Source organism: Necator americanus, chromosome X (genome assembly GCF_031761385.1).
Source record: "Necator americanus strain Aroian chromosome X, whole genome shotgun sequence".
Classification (NCBI taxonomy): domain Eukaryota; kingdom Metazoa; phylum Nematoda; class Chromadorea; order Rhabditida; family Ancylostomatidae; genus Necator; species Necator americanus.
In genome coordinates, this window is record NC_087376.1 from 7,819,337 (window position 1) to 7,842,920 (window position 23,584).

The 23,584-nt window shown below is 40.3% G+C and overlaps 2 protein-coding genes across 3 annotated transcripts; one reads left to right on the forward strand and one right to left on the reverse strand.

Moving 5' to 3' along the window:
- Positions 1-617: 617 nt before the first annotated feature.
- On the forward strand, positions 618-14,665 carry RB195_021781 (uncharacterized protein; the record flags this gene model as incomplete). 2 transcript variants are annotated; one of them, XM_064208675.1, is made up of 34 exons in its annotated part: positions 618-690; positions 805-877; positions 2,380-2,498; positions 3,761-3,898; positions 7,268-7,449; positions 7,882-8,050; positions 8,128-8,244; positions 8,300-8,413; positions 8,480-8,592; positions 8,649-8,763; positions 8,823-8,936; positions 9,017-9,132; positions 9,186-9,280; positions 9,340-9,502; positions 9,564-9,683; positions 9,747-9,863; positions 9,921-10,056; positions 10,133-10,231; positions 10,293-10,422; positions 11,167-11,292; positions 11,420-11,609; positions 11,668-11,850; positions 11,925-12,116; positions 12,183-12,344; positions 12,403-12,616; positions 12,673-12,817; positions 12,887-13,128; positions 13,184-13,371; positions 13,427-13,552; positions 13,603-13,719; positions 13,786-13,884; positions 13,966-14,109; positions 14,176-14,361; positions 14,474-14,665. In XM_064208675.1, 34 exons carry the CDS (start codon positions 618-620, stop codon positions 14,663-14,665), a joined length of 4,809 nt encoding a protein of 1,602 aa, XP_064064556.1. The 2 variants fall into 2 exon arrangements, with proteins under 2 accessions (XP_064064556.1, XP_064064557.1); XM_064208676.1 differs by having other exon boundaries at positions 12,896-13,128.
- Positions 14,666-17,494: 2,829 nt separating this feature from the next.
- On the reverse strand, positions 17,495-22,691 carry RB195_021782 (uncharacterized protein; the record flags this gene model as incomplete). Its single annotated transcript, XM_013452745.2, has 7 exons — positions 17,495-17,553; positions 17,682-17,775; positions 21,721-21,800; positions 21,869-21,973; positions 22,034-22,196; positions 22,434-22,538; positions 22,596-22,691. 7 exons carry the CDS (start codon positions 22,689-22,691, stop codon positions 17,495-17,497), a joined length of 702 nt encoding a protein of 233 aa, XP_013308199.2.
- Positions 22,692-23,584: the final 893 nt, after the last annotated feature.

Here is a 23,584-nt window from a genome sequence, read left to right on the forward strand (position 1 = left end):
AGTGAGAATTTTAGATTTCCAGATTCCTTTCAGACTCTTCCAGAAATCCTTCTATACCAACAATTTAGCATTTATACTCATTTTTGTGTTGCTTATGTAATGTTTAGGGTTTCATGCCAACATTATATATCATGCTCCGCCTGTTTCTTCACCATTTCTTCCCATTTTTTTTTTCTTCCTTCAACTCACGGATTTCTTTCCACTCAATCGTCAAATCCAAGGCTGTCACACCTCAGCTGCGTGCAGTTCATGCGTATGGTTGTCCACATTCAGTTGAGCCACGCCCACTCATACGACTACAGTGTGCTGCACCCGTCCGCCCACTCGTCAATCCTTTTTGTGACCATTGACGAAAACATTGCTTGCTGAAGACATTTTTACTCTTTTAGATCTTTTTTTTGTTGGAATTCTTTACTTTAAGGAAGAATTGTGTTAAGAAGGAATTCCGGAATTTTATGTACATCCATTTTCATTCTCCTTTTCTTTTTTGTTCCATTTGACATTTATCCAAAATTTGTCGGATCATTTACTAAATATTTCAGGTTATCTGCTTATATTCGATGAGTATCCACTAGCTAACCATCGATCATCGCTAAAGTACCATATTCTCGTCGATAATGTGCTGCCTTACTGACTACGCTGGTATTCTATTAGTTTTTGCGATCACAGTGAATACTAAATTCATACCAGGTTTGTTTCACATATTTTTCCCCCATTTTCTCACTTTCTCCTCCCTTAAATTAATAATATCAACCTTACAGTATAATTATTTCTCTAAGAAATATTGTTCCGTTGTCGTTTTAGGACCATGTCATCAGTTTTCATGTCAGAACGGTGGATCATGCTATTCGGGAGTGAATTCGACTCATTGGTGCAGGTATGGATTTTTCTCATATAGTAGCTTCCGTTATTCCAGTATTTCTAAGGACGTGTTTCTCACGCAATTAACGGTGGTCTTTTATCTGATCCATGTTGTAACCTTGAATAGGCGTGACAACTTTCCTCTCGCTTAGTTGCGTCCAGCATACTGTGTGTGTGTCTGTGTGTCTATGATAAGATACCGTATTTTGAGGGTCATCATTCGTTGCGTCATTTGTAGTACTGATAGTTTGTTCGGAAGTTTACAACTGTTTTTTTTTCTTTGCGTACTGTATATCTTCGCTTTCGATACCGTATTGCAACTCCTTTTCGGATCACTCTTGAGACTATTTCTTGCACTCTATGATCCATAGAGAACATCGATCGATTCGCATAGAAGGACCTCATTTATTCATTCAGCGGTGAAGATGCTTGTTTTGAGTCGTGTCGCGTGTATTTGTGTTGGAATTATGCAAATTCTTCCTTGATCGCCGTGTACAACTTGCGCAACCAGCTATCGATTCCGTAACGAAAGTATCCGTTGTTATTCACAACTTTCTGTAATGTTACGCAATTTCGCATCGTGATACTTGTTACGAGCTGACAGCTGTTAGCTCTTAGATGCTACAATCACCTACTGAAATCCTAGTTTTTCGAAACTTGAACCCTAAGGGAGGGAAGGGGGATACCGTGTCCTGAACCGACCAGCCGACCGAAAACTTGAGGTTCTCACGCTGTTGCGTGGCCATCTGTCCTATTCAAATCACGTCCCTTTGTCGCTTGTGCAGTGCCGGAAAACCGCCGACACCAGGAAATTGTATCAGACAGTGAATAAGTGCGCTTAGGTGTGCTTAGTATATTCATCATACCATTACAAACAATAAATACATCGCCCGCAACAACATCATCATCAACAATAAAAACATTAACAAATTTTTGTTGTGATGACTATGTTTCTGCTGCATTCCCGTAGATACAAAATTCTGAATAGGTATAATAACTGTTACAAGAGTATTATCTTTCAAAATCATCTTGAAAATACAATAAAAAATTGGACTTTTTCGTCCCTAAACATATCAACATTTCAATTTAAAATCTAGGAGGGATTTTTAAGTATAGGACATTTTCAGGAACCGCAAAAATATGCATATCTCATCTTTATACTTTTGAATTCCCTCAGAGAGTATGGCGTTTGTGGTATTTACAGAAAGTGGACTTACAAAATTAAATATGAAATTTCATACTAAAATAAAATTATTATAATTTGATAAAAACGGGAATGGGTTGTAGGAAGCAGTTTTTAGAGCTAAAGATTGTTTTTCAAATTATCTTGACCGTATAAATTGCAATTACAATTTAATCGCAACATTTTTTCACTGCTTTTTTCAAAAATTATAGTACGATGGCAACTGTTCTCACTAAGGAAATCACCCCGCACCTTGCAAATTGCGCGAAGGGAGCAAAATACAAGGGAAGGGGAAAAATTATTTTTGCATAGTATTAAAAATCATTTTTTTTCAGGTGTCCACCATCTTATAAAGGAGATATTTGTGAAAAACCAATATGCGAAAAAGATTGTCAAAACGATGGTGTTTGTCTGGTGAACAAGAACGGCACATACAGCTGTCGATGTCAACTTGGTAAGTAATAATATTTTTTAGATGAATCTGTTATGAATAGAACATTGTGGATAAGGATTTATGGTCATCCATGCGTGCGTAGCCTAATCCTCTTGTACCGTTATCTGCCGTAAATCAACGAACTTGTCACACCAACGTGACAATAAAGATAGTGACTGTTGCGTGTTGTGGATTGTCTGGATCTTATGGATTCGGTAGAGGTCGCGTAGAGCTATTTTGAACTGGAAAATGTCTATACGTTGTACTCTACCAATATGAGTCATGCGATCAGAAGACGGGAATTTTTGGACGCAGGCCAACAAACGAGTGCGTACGGAGGAGTAAGTGCGACAATCCACATAAGCCTTACTCATCTATCACTTTTTGTTGCCGGCTTTGTTTACTAGCCGTAAGGGATTGTAGTTGGGGTCGTCCCGATCGCGCTTCGTCAACGTCGGCAAAAAGGGCGACCGGCTAAACAGGCAGGCTGTTTTTTTTCGCCACAAACTCTTTAGGGGTTGCGAGTTTTTGCCGTGGTTCTTTAAGTGCAAGCGATTCGTTGCCATTTCATTTCGAAAATTCATTCAACCAAACACTTTTTCCGACTTCTGATCGTGAAATGCCTCTTCACTGTACTGATCTTAAGCATTCAAGTAGTGATTTCAACGTGGAGCGTTGGTCTCCCGTGGTGAGTTGATTTATACACTGTCGTATGCGCGAAAGGGTGAACGAATGGCTAATGAATGGCGCATTCATGTGGTGGAGTGCGGTTAGCCTCCTACTGACCACTCTTTGACCTGGAATGAACCTCTACACATCGAAGAACGAAGAGGACAGTGCGGACAGTAACTCTGTTCGATATAAATCATTTAAACGATGGAGAAGGCGCAATTCTTTTTCCCCTACGTGCTTTCCGCGGTTGTTTTGCAAGTTCTTCATTTGGCATTGTGTCCGTCTGCACGAAACGAACTTCAAAAAACGTGCCGACGTCTCGTTCGGAATCCAAGTTACCGCAAGGTGGCTGCTCCTCAATTTGCCGACACTTTCTTATGAATGACCTTGTAAACTATCCGGCTATGCAGTCAGGCAAAGTTCCACGATTTTTCACTCGGATTTCGTTTTTTTAAAGCTTTTATTAATGTTATTCTACTGTGATCAGGTTGTTTGTGAACAACTCGATTATAATATGAATGACATGGGAAAACATATGTCGCTGCGGTCTGAGAAAGCAGCTGCTACCGAATTCCATGATGAAGATCTGCGTACTACATATTTCGTTACAGGCTTTTCTGGAGAGTATTGCGAGCAGGTGCTGGATAGTGTCTGTAGGCCAACGTCGTCACTGTGTGGAAGTCACGGGAAATGCGTACTTACTAGCAGTTTGACCGAGTTTCGTTGTATTTGCGATGATGGATGGATCGGTAGGTTTCGCTCGAACTCCCATCGAAAAATGTTTGATACAATGATAACAATTCCCAGTTAACTAGTTGAAATTACTCCTATTCTACCTCAGGTGAGTCGATGTTTTTTTTCTTCAACTGAGGTGAACTTCTGACTGAGGGAATTCTCTGATTCAATTTTTACATAGACGTGTTTGTCCATTTTCTTCGTTGACATAATTCTCGTATGAGCGATTTTGAGAGCAAATTTACTTATGTGATGCGGATTTTCGTTCTCACTCTCAGTTACGGTGCCAATCCTTAATCTCTTCCCAAGAAAAGTGAGCACTAGATGGAGCGGCCAGGTTTTTCCACTGTATCAGAGCTGTTCTCGAAGACGAACACGAAGATGGAAAGCATGTGTTATGTTTGCCTATCTCATGCCGATGATGATAACAATCCGCGCAAGGTTTGCGAAACTCAAATACGAAGCGGATGGCCGATCATGGTCGTCGTCTGTTCGCCCTCCATCACTGACGTGGTATCTCACCGGATTCCCTCCCTCTTCCTCCCACCTAACCGGTGGTGCTTCGGCTGTCAGTAAAAGGATTGTCGGCCACGTTTGAACTTGCGCCATCTGCATTTACATATGAATGACGCGTTTGTTCGTCGTTCTATTTCAAATTAGAGCACAACGATTAGATCGTTTTCGATCCGGTGGGCCCGAGAAAGCAACCGCAACTCAGCGCGTGTTCCTGCTGGCGACACTCCTCGTAAGCAACAAGGCGAACGGCCGAAAAATTACGTCTTACTTGCGGTTGCATGTGGGGTGTGCGCACTTTTTTCTATGGGAACGGCGATTGCGGGCCGCATACCACTGTGGGTTATTCTCCTTTTTTACGAGCCGACTGATTTACTGTTATTGCCTCATCCCCGTTTCGGTTCTCGGAAACGACGATCCTAAACACGTACAATGAAAGCTGCCACTGTCGGTGAAGATGACGTTATGACTTTTTCTTCATTTTATATCGAATTGGTTTTTTTAACGAAAATTTTGGGGATCAAATAAATAGTTATAGTTTCAAAAGACGTTAAAACTCGGAACGCAAATGTGATCATCTCATGACAGTGAATTTCCTTCCATGCGTCACATTCACTGCGACACTTAGTCCATAGGTGTTTGTCTTCCTAGAATCCCTGGATGAAAACAGATAAAAGGTGTATTAAAACCTGATATCATACTGGAAGGAGCTATATGGAAAAGAGTTCCAGTTCTACAAAAGCATGAAGTTGTTTGTTCATTTGTTCCTAGAACTCTGGGATTTCTTATTCATGCTTTTCTGATCTTAAAAATCGTCGATGCGTTAGTGATTCCTTTTTTTCTTAGCATAAAACGAGTGTTTTTTTTCTGAATATGATCTATTCCTCTCCTTTATTACTTCAGAGTGGTCCTCATTTTCATATTTTTTCCGCTTCTAATGTACTACAGACGTGGTAAAGTAGTAAAGCGGTTAGGTTTGATGTTGTAGTTCCCATTTTATCTTGCACTTCATCTATCGTATGTCTTATTAAAGTTAGTGTACCCGATAGCAATCATTATGTGTTAATGTGGGATGGTATAATCAAAGATTCTGTTCATGTCGGCGTCATTTTTTGAAGTATTCCCGATAATATGTCCTCCTGTAGGGAAAACTACAGTTAACAACAATTACTTCCTCCATCTGGTATGAGTTCACTCCATATATGGCTGCTATGGTTGACCGAGATAAGCGAAGAGGAGTTTTTAATCAATTAAGACTAATCTCGAAGCTTTTTTAACAACATTTTGTATCTTCTTACTTACTTAAATTGCTAACTTGTATCGTTACACTTACCTAATCAGAAACTTCATAAGAGCCTCAGAGGTGGAAATTTTGAAAGAAAAAATCCAATGATGGTGCATGTTTTGCCTTTAATTTTGCTTAACATTTTGTATTTATGGATTTTTGTAACAAAACGTCTATAATAGGACATAGAAATATAGTGGAACTCCCACATCTGTTTTGCAAAAGCATACGAAGTTCCAAAAAATTATTTTGGAGAAAAGATCTTTCTGTAACAACCTCGTGTCCGGCTCAATTAAGGAAAACAATTTTTGGAACAAAGAGCACAAACCCGAAAAGATCTTTTATTTTTCTAGAAAAAAAGTTCTTTGATAACACACCTTTAAGCTGAATTCAGCTACATTTCGTTATTCTCTCTCAATTATGTGCTATTCGATACGGTGATTCAGGTAACAAATCTTCATCACAACTCATTAACGATCCTCATTTATAACAGCAGGCGCGATTTGATAGCGTCATTGGTGGTTTTAAACGGATTCGCGGATAGCATTTCGGCGATACTCGTGGATAACACATTATGGTTCCATTCTATGCATTTGGGGAGTTCAATAATTGATCGTAATTAGTGTAACTTTGCGCACAAATAGAGATGTATATGTACATCTTCAACGTCTTAACCTATTCCCACACTTTTCTTGCCAATCTCCTGTCAAAAGTGGCCTTGCGGACCAACAATTTGTCAAAAACTCCGAAATAGCACTGCGCGGTTGAAAGTGAGACATACACGGTACGTGCTCGTACGTACATTTTATCATTGCCGCTTCATGAAACGAACATTTACGATTGCGCACTGGAATTTTCTTCCTATTAACGTAAAAAGAATGAAGATATTTCGATAAATGGGGGATAGAAAATTCCCCAAAATTCTTTTCCCAAGAAAGCAATTGTTGTACTTTTCGAAACGAGTAGCAAAAAATTTCATCAGCAAAAAAAAACGTCTTCTCTGAACTACTATGTTTTGGTGTTTTTAGGAAGTAAAGTATAAGAGTAGTGTAGCAGTAAAATTGAAATACTTTCTCTTCTGATGGAGTTCTATTATCGTGAACTATTCAGACAGAATCTTTAAATTTTATGGCATTTTACACAGCACATACGCGCTATTTTTTGCGTTGTTGTATGTTTAGTTGTTGATTCAAATTTTTTACCTCAGAAAACTCCTATAAGATTTATTTGTGAGTCATATTTCAAAACAAATACACATTTTTTTCTAACAGGTGACAAAGAGAACAAGACTATATCGGCTCTAAAAGTACCGTCAACATCAGAATCTTACTTGTAAAAAAAAAAAACTCACATATGCGTATCCAAAGCAAAAAAGTTTAATAATGCACGGAAAAGTCGTGCCAATTTTTGTGTACGTAGTAGATAAGGGTTCGAATAGAAATATTCTAAATATTGAATGCTGTATCTGTAAAATGTAGATGTAGATTTCGGAAATCGTCTTCTTTCCTTCTACGAAGTATATAATAAACATTCCTTCTCACTATTAGAAAAAACATGAACTCAGACCTATAATTTCATGATTCAGGAACAAGATGTAACGAAAGAGATCCATGTCCTCCCGAGTACTGTAATCATGGAGGCACGTGCAAGCGAAACGGAACAGAATTCGTTTGTGATTGTCCTAGAGGTTATCACGGGACGCACTGTGAACTGGACACAAATGAATGCGAATTTTCACCATGTGCATTCGGGAAATGTGTGAACACTGTAAGTTCAAGACAGCTCAAATACGCGTTATCGTGGATCGTTCCCATGTGTATGGGTGTGTGTGTGTGTTTTTCGATGGTGGTGTTTTTTTTTCGCCCTAACAGACGAGGCTAACAAGAACGTCTTCGACTCTCAGTGTTCTACGTCCGTACGCTCCGGCGCTTTGTCTTTCACTAACATCACACATACACACTCACGCATCGGACACGGTTGTCGGATGAGGAGCAAAGTAGAGAGGACAAACGCACGTAATTCGTTACGACTGGCTGCGCACCGCCGTGATCGTGATTTTTTTCCTTGGAATCTGAGAAAGTAGCAAAAGCGAAAAATCACAATCAAATCGCCGCCCTACACATATGTACGTACATACACATAGGAGCTTAGTGAAACATTACCGGATAAGATGGTTGTTGATGTGGTTATGTGTTCCAGATGGGTTCGTATCGATGTGAATGTGATGCTGGATTCATCGGTAGTGATTGTCAAGTGTATCGTAGTGGATTTGAATGCACCACAACTGGCCCAAATTCGTGTCGAAATGGTGGATTTTGTTCAGCGGAGAAGAACAACAACACATGTGTTTGTCCACCAATGTTTCAAGGTTTGTTACTATTCATTACTCTACTTATTATTATGTATTTCTTTTGAATATTATTGAATACAAATTTATCACTCAAGGATTGTACTGCGAAAAAGACGTGGACGAATGTTCTACATCGAATCCATGCGAAAATGGTGGCACATGCGTGAATACAGAAGGAGGATTCGTATGCTTGTGTACAGCTGCTTTTGAAGGTAATTATCCGAATAAGTTCTAAAAGAAAAGACGAAATAAAAAAGTAACCTTTAGGTGAACTATGCAGTATCAATAAGGATGACTGTTTGTATAATAAATGTGAAGCAGGAGCAACATGTATAGATTTAACCGGATCCTATCGATGTGAATGTCCTCCAGGAAAAATTGGTAGGCGATCTTATTCACAGAGACATGTTGTTATTGTCTTTTTACTTCACTTTTTTCTCTCTTCAGGATCATTCTGCCAACATAATGATCCATGTGTCTCTATGCCATGCCTTAACGGAAGATGTATTGGAGATCCGGCAACTGGGAACTTCACATGTGCGTGTGATCACGGATATACGGTAGGTTATAGCGAATTCGCTTATCGTATACTGAGACCATGAAATCCTTGCTTCAGGGAATACACTGCGACCAGGATATCGATGAATGTTCGGAATGGGGTGAAGCACTTTGTTATAATGGTGCCACATGCGTTAATATTGCTGGAAGTTATGCATGCGAATGTCCTGCAGGTACGTATCCACAATTTACGTATGTGAGTTTCCCAATTCGAGTTATCCGTACTTTCCAGGAGTAACTGGCGCATCCTGTGACACTTTAATGGAAATGTGCGATCCGAATCCATGTCAGAATAAAGGGATCTGCGTGGATCGACTGAATCATTTCGAATGTTCGTGCGCTGAAGGTTCGTGAAAGAGTTAGAAATTTAGGAAGAAGTGAGAGAAAAGAAAAATAGATACTTCACAGATTTTTGTTTATTTCAAGGATTTACCGGTCCAACTTGTGGTGAAAAATGTCCAGAAGGTGAACGATGTTCCTGCTCAGCCAATGGATGTTTGAATGGTGGACAATGTAGAAATAATGGATGCGAATGTCCAACGGTACTGCGATGGTCCCACGCTTTTTTTTTGCAGCGCTTATCCGCTTTTTTCAGGGATTCACTGGTGAATATTGTGAAAAGAAGTTGAGTCCTTGTGAAATGACGAAATGCCCTTTTGGTCAGATTTGTGTGGAGAATAATATGACGAAGTAATTTAGCGAATTTTTCCTCATTTTCTCACCATTAAACCCCTTAACCACCTCTTCAGAGCGGTAAGTTGTGAGTGTCCGGCCGGATTTACTGGATTCGATTGCCAAAGAGAGGTTGACGAATGCTCAACTAATCCCTGTCAACACGGTGGAACTTGTTCCGACAAACTTAATGACTATCACTGTAGTTGTCCTAGTGGGTATAGTGGAAAGAATTGTGAGGTTAGTAGTAGATTTTTCCCTCAATTCATGGAACTAGAATGAAATTCCGTTGTTTCTCCAGAAGATCGTCGACCATTGCGCAACGAATCCTTGCCTAAACAATGGGCTATGCATCAATGCAGCACGCGGCAGCATTTGTCATTGTACCCCAGCCTTTTTCGGAGAGAAATGCCAGTTTAAGGTTAGGATTTTTTGCCTGGAAAAAATTATCCTTCCAAATTTTTGTATCTTATTCTAATTTAAGAGGAAACCATGCTCTCGGAGTCGCTGTGACAATGGAGCCACATGTCGACCGACGGCAGATTTCAGGAATTACACTTGTGAATGCAAACCTGGATTTGAGGGGAAATTCTGCGAATTTGTGTGTACAAATTATTGATGTCTCTCTCCTTGACTTTTACTATCTTACGAATTCTAGGATATTAATGAATGTAAAGATCAACCATGTAAGAACGGAGGCACTTGTTATAACACTCATGGATCGTACAGTTGTATTTGTCCAGAAGGATATACAGGAAAGAACTGCATGGAGAACATAGATGATTGCGCTAAAAGTGAGGTTTTTCCTCATAATTCTACAAACAGAACAAAAGTGCGTCATATCTCACTCAATTTGATGTTTTTCTGCAGATCCATGCTTAAACAATGGAACATGTATCGATGAGCTCGCGAACTTCCGTTGTGTTTGTCAGCCGGGATTCACCGGTAGAACATGTGGTGTGGATATAGGTAGGATTTGTGAAAATAGTCAGGAAAATGACATGCACATGATAAAATTCTACTTTTACAGATGATTGCGCTTCAAATCCTTGTCTGAATGGTGCAACATGTGTGGATGGTATTAATCGTTACGAATGTCTCTGTAGACGAGGATTTAGTGGTCGAGATTGTCATGTAAACGATGATGATTGTAGACCTGGGTAAGTTTCGTACGGATTCACCGTAATCGTTGAGCAGTATTCATCGCGCCAGACCACCTGTTTCTCACAATGATTGTAAAATGATCGCGGTATGTGTAGTTAAGTATCGTAAACGCGGTACGCCTAACAAAAAAGACTCTGTTGACCTGAGTGATAAGGAGAGAGAGAGGTCGTGGGAACGTTCTCTATCATGAATCCAGCATCAACTTTTGGATTTTTGACTCTCTCTCTCTCGCTCTCTTCAGAGCAATGAAGGGACTTCCTCGTAGAATGAATGATCGCGTGAACACGATGTCGATTCTCATCCTTGTCACTTCGTTGCGATTTATCCAAGTGACATTTGAAGGAAGTTCGAAGTGAAGTCAGCTCAGTTGGGGGTGATCAGTGCACGCGATCACCGCAAGAGGGAATTCCTTATTTTTTCCACGTTGAAAAGGTCATCTTATCTAGAGCACTCCAGAGTAGGATAATTATGGACTACTGATGGCCTCATCATCCCTGCTGGGGTGTGATATTCGGATCTGAAGTGGCACTAAATGCTATTGTTCTTCAATAGTACTTAGCATTGTTGATAATGTTTACCGAAGAGATGAGAATAGGCATAGGATGTGTGTTGTTTATTTACTGGATATTGGCAGATATCCGTACGGGGCAAAGTTTTGTTAATCAAGGATTTCTCAAGGATTATGCGATGATCTGTGGATGTAATACAGACACACAGTTATACTGTTTTAACTCATTTAGACTTTGTCTTAATGGTGGCAGATGTATCGATGCTGTTGATGACTATATATGCGAATGCGTACGTGGATATACTGGTCAAAATTGTCAAATTCACGTGGATCTTGATAAATTTAACGAAACCGACAAGTAAGATGTTGTTTTTTTATTGTTTCTATGGCAGATAATTGTGTAGAAAAGATGAAATGAGGAACCACACTCTTTTTTTTTTGGATCTCAGGACACAAAGAACATGAACCACAAACAATTTATTCAGATTGGAGCGTAGTCTGTGCGCTCTTTCCGGATGCGATTCCAAAGCTGGAGACGGAAAATGCGATTCAGAGTGTAATTTTTACGCTTGTGGATTTGACAATGGTGATTGCTCTGCCAGAGGTGAACCGTTTGCCAAATGCAACGCGGCCAGCTATTGTGCCCATGTGTTTAAGGATGGCCGATGCGATTCCGTATGTTCTCGATCAGACATTTGTCATTCGAGGTGACGAACATCCAGAAATTTTTCAGGTTTGTAACAATGAAGCGTGTTTGTTTGATGGATTCGATTGCGTACCAACCACTCCCCGTTGCCCACCACAAGTTGCGGATTACTGTCGCAGCCATTACGCGGACGGAATTTGCGATAATCAATGCGATCTTCCTGGATGTGCTTTCGATGGAGGAGACTGTGACACTAAGAAACCAACAACCGTAAGTTGCTGACTTCGAACTCAAATTGAAGTTGTGGTGTTGAATTAGCTCTCAAAATATGTGAAATGTTTCAGCTTTCTGGAGATATTTCCATCGTTGTCCTTACTACTCCACAACAATTTGTGAAACATGTTGGAATGTTTCTTCTCACGTTAAGCCAAAAACTTCGAGCGTCTGTTCGGATCAAGAGCGATGAGGACGGACCATTGGTTTTTCATTGGAACGGCCGGCCATCTCCAAAGCGTATCGCTCTTCCAAAAGATCAGGTAGTTGTTTTTTCGTCTGTTTATAAGGGAATAATCAATTCAATCAAATAATTAAAACTTTTTCAGCGCTTATCTGTTCAATTTGGTGGTGAAATTCGTTTGAAACGTTCCGTTTCGAATGTTGGTGTCCTTGTTTGGATTGAAGTGGACGTTTCTGGTTGTCACGGTGATTGCTTCAGTGACGTCGATACTGTCGCAAACTATCTCGGAGCAGCTAACGCGAAGAAGGTACTTTCCAAAAAAATCTAAGAATTCCTAGAGGCAAGGCTTAAATCCATTCTTGAAGGATTTGTCCGAAATGGGCATGCCCATCTACGAAGCCATTGCACGACATCCGGACGCTACAGTCGCGGTCTCGAATCCGGACGGATATTGGGCATTTATTATTGGCTGTTTCGCAATTTTAATCGTTATTGCGACGGTTTTTGTGCTCCAAAAAAGAACTAGGAAACGTCGAACAATCAAAGCTCCTTGTTGGATTCCACCCACCGAAGCGCAAAGTGAGTACAGTACTCCCCGTAAAGGATTTTAGTAAAGGAACGCTTGAAATCTTCAGACAAACTTGTTTCATTATCTCAAAGTGAACAAATGCTACGGGCAGGATTCTATTCCGATCATTTATTTGGATCTAAAAGGCCAAGATTGGAAAACTTGAATTTCTATGACTCCGATCCCTTCACATCTGCATTAAATTCACACAAGTTAGTTCTTTCTTTTGAGAAAAAAAATCACTCCGAAGAATACAGTTACTTACTGGTAAACTACTATAGATATCCCAGGGTGGAAGTAAAATCCACAAAGAAGATACATCCACCTCCAACACTTCTGCACGAACAAGCATCTTCCAATACACCAATAGAAGTTGATCAGTCAACGATAAATGTACGTGGTCCTTTCGGTCGAACCGCACTAATGATGTTGTGCGATAATTCGGAAAAGACGGAAAGTCAACTGGTTGAGGAGGCGGCAAAGATTTGGGCTGCCGGAGGCGATTTGAATTTGCAGGATGACGGTAAGTGAAGAATCAGGAAAATTTATAGTTTTGCGCTTGACAAAAACCTTTTTAGATGAAGAGACGGCAATATTTATTGCGGTTAGGCGAGGTCGTTTGGCTTTAGTAAAGAAATTGCTGGATATGGGAGCTGATCCTACAATTATGAATCGTAACGATTCGACATGTCTCCATGAAGCCGCAGCAAACTGTAATCTTCGTATGGTTGAGGAACTACTGAAACATAATTCTGTAGTTAAAGAGGTAACAATACTTGGATTTCTGGATTGTTATAGTGAATAAAGCTGGTAACATGTAGATTGACGTTTGCGACAATAATGATCGAACTCCGTTGATGAGATGTGCTGCTAATGATACGGTAGATCATCAAGTGGCATCGCTCCTGATTCGAATGGGTGCTGATCCGTCATATCCTGGAGATAAGGTCTGTTTGGTATATTATGTGCAAGATTCAATCTTTAGTGTAATTTACAGAGTGCCCTATCGTATAACGGACGTACCGCATTACATTACGCTGCTCAAGTGAACAATGTGCAAATGATTGAATTTCTTATAAGCAAGGATGCCAATAAGGATGCCCAAGATCTAGAGGTTGGACATTTCTGGACGAATTGTTTATAAATAATAACGATAGTACTAAATAACCGGCGAATTCAGGACCGAACACCATTGTTCCTTGCTGCTTCTCATGGACATGTTGAAGCTGTGCAAGCTTTAGTCAAAGCTGGAGCTTCATTGGAAATCACAGATCAGAAGGTAGCTGGTTAATATTTTTTCATGGAGTTCATTTCAATTCTATCCTCTAAAATTCCTCTCTTGATTTTATTATTGTTTTAGGACCGTACTCCCTACAAGGTCGCAGAAGAAAACGAATTTCGTAATGTTCTGGAAGTACTGGATTCAGATGATAACAAAACTTGCGTCCCTTTGCATATGGCTATAGGAAAAAATACAGTCAAAAACAACAATCGTCAGGTTAAGGTACATCTTATTACGATACTTCATGGTAAAACTTACATCTTCGAGAAAATTCTTAATAAATTCCAGCGGATCCCCGTAAAGCGGAAGCCTCAGCCACTGACCCCGCCACATTCTGACGGATGTGGTTCGACACCGTCTCCTCATGCAACGTTTGGAGCTTCATCCAGACCGACAGCATCGGTATTGGATTCTCCGTCAAGTGATCGTACAAGTAGTGGGAATGACGGTTTTTCGCCGGGATCTCTTCCGATGGTAAGTTTTTGAGGACGAAAAATTGTCTTGTTCTCATCAAATTCTCAAATTCGAGGAAGAATCGTGTGCTATTTTTCCCGAGCTAAAGCAAATTCTAAAAGCATTATTTTAGACGCATCCATCCTATTGGACATCCGAAGTTTCACATCAATCACCACCATATGAAAATACTGAATTAGGAGTATGTTCATATTACGGTAATTATTCAATGCCGAACTCCACGTATGCTCATTCGTTCTCGTCCACCTCGTATCCATCATGCCAGTATTCGGAAAGTTCCACATATTACGCAAATCAAGTGTAAACTTTTCGACTTACAGTATTCTACAGTATTCATCATTATTGTGTCATATTCATTGTCACCCTTTCTCATAGTGTGGCTGTCAGCGATAATTGTCAACCATTCAGTATAGTCAGAAGCACAAAGTCAGTATTCGTCATAATTCACATCATTTTTTTCTTGAATTAGAATTAATTGCTCTTCTACATGTTAAAATATCATTATGCAGGGTAGTTAGTTTGGTTCAATACAGTTCAATCCATTTCTGTCACATCTTTTATTCTATACGATTTTTTTCTCTCGAAATTCAACATTTGTACATACTTATTCACAAATTTTTTGATGTTATTGTTCCATCAACGAGTGTTTTTCTTTTCTCCTGTGAAACTGTAAACTTAAATTATAATCCTTCTATGAAGAGCAGCCATTGTTGTATTTTTTCTTCTGAATTGTTAGATGCGGGTAAATTTGTCGTGTGTTCCATTTACAGTTTCTATCTTAATAAATCTCATAAATACATCATGAATAGTTAAAATCACAAAACTAAAAAACAAGCGATATAAAAAGATTTTTGTTATTAAATTAGAACGCTTGCTCAGCGAGCGTGGAGCCTTTCAAAACCAAGCATATTTATAGAACTCCCTCAGTATTGGATATATTTATCCAAGGAATAGTCGGGTAATACGACGAGTTATCATCGAGCAGTATTTTTCGCTGTGAAATTAATCAAACCATAATAAATAATAATATAATAATAACATCTAACAGTGCAATTGGAAGACGTAGGTGAGTAGTTCTATTTTGATCATACTTATTCTCACAAAGATATGTGAAATATCCGACACTCTTAAATCTTTCTCTTTCCTTTCTCGTGAAGGAAAGTGAACGAATTTTAAAAGTCATATAAAGAAGAAATATAATACCGATGATTTAATAACTGAAATATCAAATTAAATAATAAAAATGGCATGTCTTAGTCAAAATGACATCATTAACAGATAGTGCTTTATGAAAAGAGGCGAATGGCTAGAAACATAAATGTTAAGATGGATTCAGGGAGAAAAAGGATATTTTTAAAAAATGTCCTGCTTTCGTTGGCTATTAACGATAGAGAGAGGTCAGTAAGGAAAATATCGTAACACATATCACAAACATTTTCAATAAAATGCTTCATTATTTGGAAGCCAGAAACCATCTTCGTTAGTATTTCCTTTTTCTTCGAATACAGATCATTTTTTAGCAACTTCAAAGCACGATATCAACTTCAAAAGGACTAAGTCGCAAAATACAGCCACCTCTGAAAGGTAAATTTAAAAAAAAGCTATAGTATGTGCAAAAGAACAACTACGGAAAATCCAAAATACAACACTACAAAGAAAGTGATAAATTAAGAAAATGGTGAAATACTTCAAAGCAAGAGATCCATACGATCAATCTAAAAAAAAACTTTTTTGCTAAACTTCCGCAAAACAGCAGATCTGATCCAATGACCTTAAGATTGGAAAGTGCCAGCCCTAACAAAGAGCGATCTTATTGATAATAGTAGATTTCCTATTTTCTGGTAGCATTTTTGTTCTTATTTTATATGTTTATTTATTCATTTATTATTTTCTTACTTTTTTCTAGTAGTATTTTGTTGCGAAAGACCTTGACACAATACCCAAGCTTACTCAAACAAAAAAAAATGAGCGAAAATCGAAAAATAACAAATGCAGAAGTGCAGGATATCCACAAAACCGTAACAAATTTTCAAAACGCATCTTTATACATAAAAAAGGGACAGACTACGAAAAACTAAAACCCAAGCTCATTCAAACAAAAAGATGAGCATACTCGCTCTGGAAAGGAGATTTTTCCAAAATTTCTGAAAAATAAGAACACAAAAAGAAGTTGATCTCCTGATCCTGGTGTTGCAAATGCTAAATTTGTCGCATCGCTATACACGGTGAGAGTGCTAAGAGCCTGGAACGCCGCTCACAAGTGTGTGTGTGTGTGTGTGTGTGTGTGTGTGTGTGTGTGTGTGTGTGTGTGTGTGTGTGTGTGTGTGTGTGTGTGTGTGTGTGTGTGTGTGTGTGTGTGTGTGTGTGTGTGTGTGTGTGTGTCTGTCTGTCTGTCTGTCTGTCTGTACAAATTTTGTCCACAGGCACGTCGCAATCTCTACCATCGCTGAAAATACGTGGATGGCAGGAAGAATTGATAAGACCCAAGCTGACTAGAGAGGAGACGTTGACATACTCGTTCTAGAAGCAATATTTCCAATCCAACATAGGAATTAACCTCGGTCCTCAAATTGGCACGAGTGCCTGTCTATTTCTACTGAAGAACGCGGAATTTCATTAGTCCGCAGCCCTATGAACTCGTTTCCATCAACTGCTCCCGCATCGCCTCCAACCTTCACTTTCCAAACCCACTCGTAAACGAGTAAGCCATCCTCGTCTGAGGCTCTAGATCTCGTTCATGTATTTATGTACGCTTCAGGAAAAGGGTACAGGTCTCTGCTATCCGCTTTCAATTAATAGAAAGCACTAGAGGCGTTCTTTTCTCCTTAAGTAGCTGATTTCCAAAAGATATCGTCGAAACGAGGAAAAGATCGCAGTCAGCCACCACGACCGGGCCCGAGTACGACGAGACATAGAACAATCGCTAACTATACTTTATATAGAGAACAACTTTAGCATACATGCAAAACTGAGAATAAGCATATATGTTGCTGAAAATAACACCAAATATACTGTAGATTACACAAAGTGCAGAAAAAGAAATCAAGATGTACTAATTTGCCATTGAGTCGGATAACCACCACACTGAGAGTGAAGAGAGACGTCTGAGAAAAAGCAGAGTCATAGAAAATATTTACGACTTAGTTCTCTTCTTTCTTGCTCCTCCCTTACACTGCTTGCAATACCACTTCCCTAAAACGAAAGTAGAAACGCGTTGGATGGTAAAGTAATTGCCAGTCTACATGTAAGAAGATCTAAGCAAGTCACAAGACAAATACAAGAAGATTTAAAAGTTCTAAGCAAGCATTCAGTTCACGTACCAGCGGGAGAAGTTTTTAAGCCGACGCACTGGAAGTGGAACCACCCAATTTTGCATTCTGGTCCGTCGCAGGCAATCATTTGACCGAAAGAAACCTAAATATCATGCTACATAATAAAGGACTTAGTCAGTCACGTTAGTGTATTTATGCGTACGAAAACGAGTATCTGTATGTGGGTGAAACGAAATTCCAGAGAGCAGAGAGACGGATCGCACGGCGTCGAATTGGTCTGCCGACACTGAGGAGGACTTAAACACTGAGGAGGACTCCACGAATCTGGAGTGGCACGGACTTCCGGTGGAGTATTCGTTTACGGGATTGTAGATTATTGAGAGAAGGATGATTTCGTTCATTTCTTCTTAATTGCCGTAGAAAACGGCCTGGAAGACACGGATTCGAGCGTTCCGGCGCACTATTTTCCACAATGAGTTCGATTGGAGCGCGCCAGCCGTGTGCGCCGCATCTTCTGGGCCGTTTTTCTACGGCAATTAGGAAGAAATGGACGGAACCACACCCCTCTCCATAATCTACTATCCCGTATACGAATACTCCACCTGAAATCCGTACCACCTCAGATTCGTGGGGTGATGCCTTTAACGGGATCGGTTTGTGGCGCAGAAACCAGATGCTGTCGCATAATTCCAAACATAATTTGTCAAGAAGCAAATTTTTTTTAAGCCTTTTATGGTCGGGACAACTGCTCGTGTTGCGTTTTATCTTATGAATACCTCAAATGTCTTTTTTTTCTCCTCTTTTTTCTGATCTTTTTTCTCTTTTTCTTCCTCGTTTACCTTATCAGGTTGATAACATCCTTCACTGAGAAATTGAAAACATGTATCCAAAGAAAAGCAGCTAAAAATTTATGCGATCTGACGTAGAAAATGATATTTATCAGAATGATGATGCTCATGTCATTTCATGTGAGCAAATTATTCTGTGCCAACTACTAGGAAAAAGACGAGAAGAACTCATAATTCGATAAATCTTTTCAAATTGCAAAGGTATAGAAGTAACATAGTTGTAAAGTCAAGTTGAATACCTTCCAAATGTAGTATTGATGCCTTTAGAAAGAGAACTGTGGAATCTTAAATAAATGCTTAAATTTATAATAGAAAAAAAAACGGCAAAAGCTTTGAAAGAGGATAGACAAATTTAATCCTATAGCGAAGGTTTACGTAAACCACCACTACTTTCAACTTCTATAGGTTTGTGAGCACGAGAAAAGCCAGCATTACAAGAAGCCTTAAAGGCATCACCCCACGAATCTGAGGTGGTACGGATTTCAGGTGGAGTATTCGTATACGGGATCGTAGATTATGGAGAGGGGGCTGATTCTGTCCACTTCTTCCTAATTGCCGTAAAAACGGCCCAGGTGATACGGCTTCGAGCGTCCCTGCGCGCTACTTCCTACAACGAGTTCGATTGGAGCGCGCCAGCCTTCTGCACGCGCCGCATCTTCCGAGCCGTTTTTTTTACGACAATTAGGAAGAAATGGACGGAATCACCCCCCTCTCCGTAATCTACGACCACATATAGGAACTCTCCACCTGAAATCCGTATCACCTCAGATTCGTGGCGTGATGCCTTTAATTCCCGCTTCAGCCGGACGTTCACACTGATTTCAAAAGAATAAACCTCACGTTTAGCGTATCACTCAAAGACTTCATTTTTGGCGTATGCCAAATCAAGATATGGGGAACTCATCCTACACTTGATGTTCTACGGAAATTCTCAACTTCCTACTAATATTTACTATAAAATATTATATGACAAAAGATGGGGGAAGGGAGAGAGGGGGCTACGTCAGCCGGGTGGTATGGCCGAGACGCCAGGACTACTCTCTTCGGAGTACTGCCTCCGTCAGCACTTGATGCACAACAACTGTTGCTGTTGAATCCCGACAGCTATAAGTATAAACCGAGAGAGAAATGTTGAACAGTATTTACAGAAAAGTCAACAGTGAAAAGTGTTAAACATTGAAAATGTCTTCTTAAGTCCTAAAACCAAAACTTTCTGACAACAACACATACAGTCGGCGTAAAACGGTGGACGCGATGCGACCTCGCTGAAGGAGCGCAGGGAACTCGTAGACTATACGGTAAACTCCAAGAACTTCTTTCCTTTCTCTTTTCATAGTTTCTCACTATTTTTTCGTATAGTAGTGAATGAACATAATTACATAGCCTTCTACGACATCACTAGAATCTTAGTCTGTACGGCTTAAATTTTCGTCCCATTTTTATGTAATTGTGCATGACTGTATTCACTGTAACCGAGATCATAGTAAAATCCTAAAGGCCGCACTCGAAGAAAGCTCAGTCCCACAAAGAACGAGACAAATACAATTCTGTTCGGCTGAAGTCTTTGAAGAGATATCCTCATTTCAAGAGAAACTATTGATCTGGTGGGAAGGACTACTACGAGAAACACCAATCGTGGGGGAAAATGTGGGGGGGGGGGGGGGGCACTCAGTGGGGCCCTTATTTCTCGACGCCTACTCTAACCTACTTTTTTCTCTTAGTGACTTTAGTTAACATGTTACAGATCTCCTAAGACTAATGCTTAGGGCTTAACGTCCCGATTGATATGAAGGCATCACTCCACAAATCTGCGGTAGTACGGGTTTCAGGCGGGTAATTCCTATATGGGGTCGTAAATTGGGGGGAGAGGTGGGGAGAGGGTTATTCTGTTCATCTCTGCCTGTATCATTGTAAACAGACGATCCTGGAACGCTGTTTCTTACGACGTCCTCTATTGCAGCCCGCCACCGTTGCGCTCTCCCGCCTGCAACTGGTCGAAAACCCATTCGGACGAATCGCAGGCGGGGGCGGAGTGCAATAGTTGCGCATTGCAACAGAAGCCGTCGCAAGAAACAATTCCGGGTCGTCCGTCTTTTCCACACGTCTCTTCCCTTCCTACGACTCCGTATATTCATTACCCGCCTGAAACCCGTACCATCCCAGATTCGTGGGGTGGTGCCTTTAATTATCCACTTCGAAAAATAAAGGCACCACTGAGTCCCCCATCCCCACTACATTTTACCCCAAAATCGTGTACTACTACGCAAAAAATAGGACAGAAATTAAAGCACTACAAATTGAGATCTTAGAGGCCCATCAAGACCTGAATAAACTATGAACCAAATGTGAAATAATTAAGATTATATAGTGCCGTTCAAGCACTATTATACGAAGAGACAGTGAAAAACTGTAGAAAGCGAAAAGAGGAGAGTTGTGGAATGTTTCCTGTATACTGAAGAGAGTGCAGTGCAGACTTTCGCCGAGAACACGACACGTCAACCCGTTACAATAAGTTTTACATGGACTGTAAACGACTAATTCGGAAAGTCGACAACTAAATTGGCGTAGTTGTGTTGTGTTCTTCCAAAAAAAAAGCATTTCATTCCTTCCACTAAAAGAATGTGTCAATGAAGACTTCAGCTCAGTAGCGAGCAAACACATCAAGAAACATTTGAAAGAGTTCCTACTGCTTGAAAGCTCACCCCGCGAATCTGAGGTGGTACGGGTTTCAGGTGGAGTATTCGTATACGGCATAGTAGATTATGGAGAGGGGGTGATTCCGTCCATTTCCCCCTAATTGCCGTAAAAAAACGGCCCGGAAGATGCGGTGCGCGCACAAGGCTGGCAAGCCTTGCACGCTCCAATCGAATTCCTTCTAGAAAATAGCGCGCCGGATCGCTCGAAGCCGTATCACCTGGGCCGTTTTTACGGCAATTAGGAAGAAATGGACAGAGTCAGCCCCCTCTCCATAATCTACGATCCCGTATAATACTCCACCTGAAATCCGTACCACTCCAGATTCGTGGTATGCTGCCTTTAAGGTCGCTTCATCAGCTGCTTCAGCACAAGCGTAACAGCAGAAAGTGTCGATCATTTCGAAGATGCGCACAGAAGGACCGACTGCTTTGCAGAGAGTCCACTCGCACAAACTAATTAATTCTCTTCATTTTATTTTAGCAAACACCTACGTTGTTATCGTATGTTCCACATTTAGAATGTCGAAATAAGTACTTGCAAACCTGGTGACAGCTACAATACGTGGGTTCGTTCGGATCAACAGGCATATCCACAGCAGGTATTGCAGACGGCTTGAAATTACCTATAAATGATGCTGGAATTCGCAATTCACAGAGGATACTACTCGAAGTAAATAAGCAAGACGATTACCTCTTTTCGCAGAAGTAACTTTGTTGTCATCCCCCTTCTTTCTCTTACCACCCTTTCTGGCAGATCTTGAACCTTTACGCTTCAGAGTATTCGAACTTGACTCGCCTAAACAAGTACAAGATATTGATCGGAAAAGACGAGAAAAGTCAAATAGGAAAAGCAGACCTTCTTCAGCCTCCTCAGCTTCGTTGCAGTTCCTGATCTGAAGTTCTTGGAACTCGACCATCATTTTGTCCATCTCTTTGATGCGCGTATCGACAGCATTATACATGTCGTCAGCAAGTTGCTCCTTCTTTTCACTTAGCTTGTCGACCTCATCATACATTGCCTGAAAATACGGGGCGACGAAGAACTGGCGTTGGAAATAGCGGCTTTTTAGTGATTCATTCCATGGAAAAAACTAGCACTTTTTAGAATGAACGAAACTAAACACATTAAAAACCATCCAGCCTTGTGATCTGAAAATAATAAACATGAGAAAAGAACTCTGATAAGAGCATTATTATGAGCGTTCTTTGCCGATGTTAGAATCCTATGAAATTGGCTGAAGAACACCTAGTCAAACCTGCATTTCTTTGTACCATTTCACTCGCTGCTCCATGGGGGTATTCTTCATGTTGGTCACATACGACACGGTACTTTCTTGGATCACGCGCATTAATTTCTCTGTCTGGAAGAATAAAAAAATTTCCAGCAACGCCAATCAAAAACACACTAGCAAACGTACTTCTTGATCAAGCTCACGGATTTCCTTAGCATTCTTCTGAATGAATGGAGGAAGGTCATCCAGTTCCTCCATATACTTCTTTAGCTTCTCGCTCATCACTAAACTGAAGTTCATAAGCAAAGCAAAACGGATGGTTGAAAGCAGCACAGTACAAAGTTGACGATGTTGGGATCTCATCGGGTAAAGATGGGCTTAGGGGGTTCACGTGTTCACGTAAAATGTCAGAAAAGGAATAACCAAAAAAGTAAGAACAAGACAAGTTCACCACTTACAAGCGTAGCCTACAGTCACAATCACTAATTTTACTGAAAATAAGCGGAACGAAAAGGCAGAATCCATGCCCATGCAAACAAAAACGTACTCGGTCTAGATACAGTATTTGCAAAACTCGTGCGAAACTGAAGTTTTTGATACTCTTACCATAAAAATGCAAAACGCCAACTTTACCTGACAACTAACGCCCCGAGAATACGTTTGGCTCTAAGTTAAACATCGCCGATTGGGTTCAGACGAGTGAGCGCAGTGGATACTCAGTTCAGAAGGTTACAGTACGAAAAGAAACAGAGCAGTGGAAATGGAAAAATTAAGCGAGCCATACAAACATAACGTGACTATGTGAGTGAAAGAGGTACAACTGAGCAGAATGCGAGGAATCCCGAAGGACGCCACTTCGCGCCTGCCAACCTGACATGACAGGTTAAGCGCGTGTTCAACACGTTGAGGATTACAGCCATCCAGACAATACAGACAGAATTCCTCTAAGCTTTCACCTATGTTTGAAATCTGTAATAAAGATGAGTACGTTGATCAAAGAATTGTAAACAACTTCTCACTATGAGGAGAATCACACAATTTGTTGACAGTCAGGTTGAAGCTCGGATAATTCGGAGTAACTAGCAGCGATGGCGATACTCTGAATGAGTGCGAAACGAAGCTGAAATTTGAAAAGTGTTTGAAGACACCGACTACTATCCGATCCGGGCGAAAGA